Raw genomic sequence first — 5,000 nt, forward strand, 5'->3', positions numbered from 1 at the left:
TACCAAGGCTGGATTGGTACCACATACCAGCCCGGGATTTTGTTATTTTCTTCTTTTAAGATATATTTTTTTCTTTTTTACTTTATTTATGACAGTACAGTGAAGATGGTGACAGGAAGTGAGTGGGGAAGGGCCGGCAAAGGACCCGAGCTGGGAATCGAACCCGGGTCTCTGCCGCATGGCAGACGAGTGCCCTACCGCTAGGCCACAGCAGGAACCCGGGCTTTTTTTTGGCATGGACCAACCCCTCACTCCCACCCCCATAGTACAATTAGAATGGGCTCCGTCCACTGTATATTAGGGTTGCACCGATAGGCCTCCACATCTAAATATTGATCCAGTCTCCAACTGAAAATTTAAAACAAACAACCAAACACAAACGCATCGGCCCCTGATGACTGTTCGCCCACTGGGAAAATGCCCTGTATGCCAGATTACCAGTCCAGTCCTGGTGCATACGGTAGTTGTGTCATTGAATATCGTTCACTTTCACATCTTTTCTTCTGCTGTTCAGCCTCTATGTACAGTAGATGCTACCAAGTACCACCCCTCATATCTTTCAAAGTCACAAGTTAAAGTCAGCGTCAGCTCTATTGTCAGTTCCTTAACTTTTACTGGATTTATGGTACAAAGGAATGAAGGAATTCATTTCATTTTTTTTGCCGTTCCCTTCCTCTCTCTGTCCTCTTACTCATTCATTCTTTGTTCAATATACCTTCCTCATCTTTTCTCTTTTTATGTCTCTTTGGTTTTCCATCCATCCATCCATCCATCCATCCATCCATCCATCCATCCATCCATCCATCCATCCATCCATCCATCCATCCATCCATCCATCCATCCATCCATCCATCCATCCATCCAACCATCCATCAATCTCCTACCTTATTTCCTCCCTCTGACTCTGTACGTACCCTACTTACTTATTACCCATAAATTAAGAACTGATTTCCCCATAGTTTTACAGGGATGGAAAACATGTCCATGTTTGTATATAATCATGTATATCATATTTAATGTCTGCCAAATATGTCTGTATGACACAGTCGTGTGAAATCAATTAGTAAATTGCAGTAATTTACCTATAACCCCCCCCCCCCCCCCATGTTATTGAGTGATATTAAATCTGTGCATTGTTACTTTACCTGCATACTGCTAGACACCTTAACTTCATTCTGGTATTCATACAGTTTCTCTGAGGAGTCTCCGGGGAGAATGTCAGTCAGCCTGGAGCTCCTCCCGCTTAACGACGCATAGAATGCCCATAGAACGCATCTCGTCCAATCAGATATTGCAAACATTTTTTGACTGGATCTATTTATTGTATAATATACTCTCTTATCCCTATTTATTTGCACTCTCGAGTAAAAGGTGCCAAACATAAACAAAAACTGTGATAAAAAAAGAGAAAAAATGTCTACACACTTACTTTAAGTCCTCATTGTGTCCTTTTAATCCGCCAAACGTTCAGTCCGCTTATAATACTCTGAACGAGTGACTGTACATTGATATAGGGTTAGGTATGTGTAATGTATGTTGTGCGTCTTTTAGATTGAATGAATGGCTGGGTGAATGGATAGGCTGCCCTTTAAAATATCAATTAAAACAGTTTCTAGGGGCGGGCATTAGAAATTAGCCTATGGCTATAATTGCTATGATGCCTTTCTGTTAGGCGGCTGTACAGCCTACATGATGTGTATCTGTCCCTATCAAATAAACCATAACTAACTGACTAACTAATTCTCTTACCCCTACCATAGTGGGACGCCATAACGGAGATGGACGAGCGAAACCAGTGTTAATGAGAGATTTAAAATCTGTACATTGTTACGTTACGTGCATACTGCTAGACACCATGAATGTATTGACCGGATCTAACTATTGTATAATATACTCTCTTACCCCACCCGCCACAGTGGGACGCCATAACGGAGATGGACGAGCGGAACCGTCCCATCCACACCTTCCAGGTGTGCCAGGTGATGGAGGGCCACCAGAACAACTGGCTGGTGTCGGAGTGGGTGGCCCGGCGCGCCGCCCAGAAGGTCCAGGTGGAGGTGCGCTTCACCCTCAGGGACTGCAGCTCCATCCCCTGGGTGGGCGGCACCTGCAAGGAGACCTTCAACCTGCTCTACAGGTGAGGACCATAGACATGACACACACTTAAAAAAAAACCCTTAAGACATGGCGTTAGTGTTACCAGAATGGTCATGTTGTTACCCAACAACTTTTTGGAGTTGTTGGAAATGACACAAGGAACAGGTGATTAAATTTTGGTGGTGATTCGGATCACGATCCGAATCCAGGATTTTTTTTTTTTAAATATTCTTCACCATTGCGGGATAGGGCGAATTTTGAGACTCCAGACAGCTGGACCATGATACACACTTTTAAAACCATATGTGTGCCTTTTGTATTTTTTTTACGGAATAAGACAGAGAAGACAGGACAACATCTCTCTAAAAGTTGAACCTGTGCATTATTACCTTCCAGAGAATCTGATACACCGTTGCCGTCTAGCGCCGTTCCCACTACACATCCCCCGACCCACTTTGCCAAGGTGGACACCATTGCCGCTGACCAGAGCTTCACTCAAACAGACCTGGGGGACCGTGTGCTGCGCCTCAACACTGAGGTATTGATTTATTTATCCTTTATTTCAACAGGGTAGGGTAGATATCATGTAATGCAATGTACTACTGCAGGAATGGGCGACTGGAGGCCAGGGGGCCACATGCAATTTAGTTATTAAGTTTAGTTGAACTGATATTGCAACCTTGAATTTAACAATATTCTAGATGTCTGTATGTAATATAATATGGGGATCTTTCACTGCGCATAGTGTTGAATTAACTAATCGAGTTTAGTTGCATTGACTCTGCCACCTTACCTGTGTATGTCCAAGTGCGTCAGGTGGGTCCGCTGAGCAGGAAGGGCTTCCACCTGGCCTTCCAGGACCTGGGGACCTGCATCACCCTGGTGTGTGGAGTAAGGGATAATTGACGACACGGTGTGCGTATAACAGGAAAAATAATGCACACCTAGGTGGTGATGCGGCCTCGGTGTGCATTATTTTTCCTGTTATACTCACACCGTGAAGTCAATCATCTCGAATACCACGGTTGCCACACTGTCTGAAATTTATTTGAGGAATTATTTAGATGCTTTAATGGCTAAAACAAAGGTTTTCTGTATAACTACTTCCTTCCGCCACAAGAAGGTTCTTTTCATAACTTTCTGGCGAACTGCCGTTACTAATTCTAAATTGAAGGTTGCTATGGCCAAGACACCGTCGTTAGTTCTATCGCATTCGGTTGTCAAGTCAAGAGCCAGTCGTTAATTCTATCGCATTTGGTTGTCAAGTTAGTCGCCACAATGTTCTACCCATCCGATATATGGGCGCGTCTGACTTGCCCACTAGATTATGCTACAGTTGGCATGAGTCCTACAAATTTACAGATGTCAATAGATTAAAAAATACCCTGCGCATCTTGGCGACATTCTAAATGCCTCCCCTCGCCATTAACTTAAAAACAGGCACCTCGTCAACCTGCTCTCCCATAGGAAAGTCCTTTGATTTATTTTCCACTGCGTTCCCGTTATTGATCCGAAAATATCCCATAGGCCTACTTTTCATATAAAGTACGCTACTCTCTCAACTGATAAACGCTATCTCGTTGGGAAGAAACGCCCATGTGAAACGGGCGGATTTTTTTTTTAAGCCTCCCTTATTTTGCGCAGGGAATCTCTCTCTCTCTCTCTCTCTCTCTCTCTCTCTCTCACTCTCTCTCTCTCTCTCTCTCTATCACAAAGTTGACAGAGTGATGGTCAGTAGGGAGAAGTAAACATGATTCAAATTTGATTAGGCTAGGCCTTTAAACTAAGATTTGCTCCAGATTCACCATACATTGCTGGTGTTTCCAGACGCGCGATGCGACATATATCAATTCAGCGCGTAATGCTGGCAACTTTTTTGTGTGTAATTTATGAATGTGCGTGCCTTGGCGCATTGATACACCAGAGTTATGCGGTCAGAAAAGTGACCTAATAGTGGGACTACTTCATAGGTGTGCATCTATAGACAGCTAATCAACACCCAATTTTGCATGTCACAATGGGAGATTCCATACTGCCGTGGTATAAATTAATATATATATAAGGCTGCTATACCAAACTAAACTAAAATGTACTCACTTACTTACAGGTGCGTCAGGTGGGTCCACTGAGCAGGAAAGGCTTCCACCTAGCCTTCCAGGACCTGGGGGCCTGCATCGCCCTGGTCTCCGTCCGCGTCTTCTACAAGAAGTGCCCCACCACCGTGCGGAACCTGGCCGTGTTCCCCGATACTGTGCCCCGCGGAGACACCTCCTCCGCCCTGGTGGAGGTGCAGGGGAGGTGCGTGGAGCACGCGGAGGAGCGCGAAGAGCCCAAGCTGTACTGCGGGGCCGACGGCGACTGGCTGGTGCCCCTGGGGCGCTGCGTATGCACCGTCGGCTACGAGGAGGCACACGGACTCTGCCTGGGTGAGCACAGCCCGCACCCTTCATTTTTCATTTTTTTAAATGTTATTTTTTTTGCCTTTATTTATGATAGGACAGTGGAGGTGGTGACAAGAAGCGAGTGGGGAGAGAGAGACGGGGAAGGGTCGGCAAAGGACCCGGGCCGGGAATCATAGCCGGGTCAGCCGCACGGTAGACGAGTGCCCTACCGTTTGGCCAAGGCAGGGCCGGCACCCTTGTTTGTAGCCCCTTGATGCGAACTGTTCCACCAGTGGAACACTGAAATAGTCACTGAAAAAGTATTACGACCGCAGTACTACACCACTATGACAATGCACAGGTCCTATAGTAACACATTACGACTCAGAGTCATTGCCATCATGGAAATAGGTCATTTATTATAAGGGCTGTGTCTTACTGGTTTAAATTATAATACAGCATAATCAGTGTATACAGTATGTGTTTGTGCATTTTGGGCCATAAGAGAGAGAGAATAGGAAA

At 45.3% G+C, this 5,000-nt stretch overlaps 1 protein-coding gene across 1 annotated transcript in view; it reads left to right on the forward strand.

The window, feature by feature from the left end:
* epha6 (eph receptor A6) overlaps positions 1 to 5,000 on the forward strand; it is a 74,318-nt gene that overhangs the window by 12,434 nt on the left and 56,884 nt on the right. Inside the window, 3 exon segments of the mRNA XM_063212260.1 lie at positions 1,917 to 2,137; positions 2,494 to 2,635; positions 4,205 to 4,523. Coding sequence (XP_063068330.1) covers positions 1,917 to 2,137; positions 2,494 to 2,635; positions 4,205 to 4,523 — 682 coding nt within the window.

The sequence above is a fragment of the Engraulis encrasicolus genome, chromosome 12 (genome assembly GCF_034702125.1).
Source record: "Engraulis encrasicolus isolate BLACKSEA-1 chromosome 12, IST_EnEncr_1.0, whole genome shotgun sequence".
Lineage (NCBI taxonomy): Eukaryota > Metazoa > Chordata > Actinopteri > Clupeiformes > Engraulidae > Engraulis > Engraulis encrasicolus.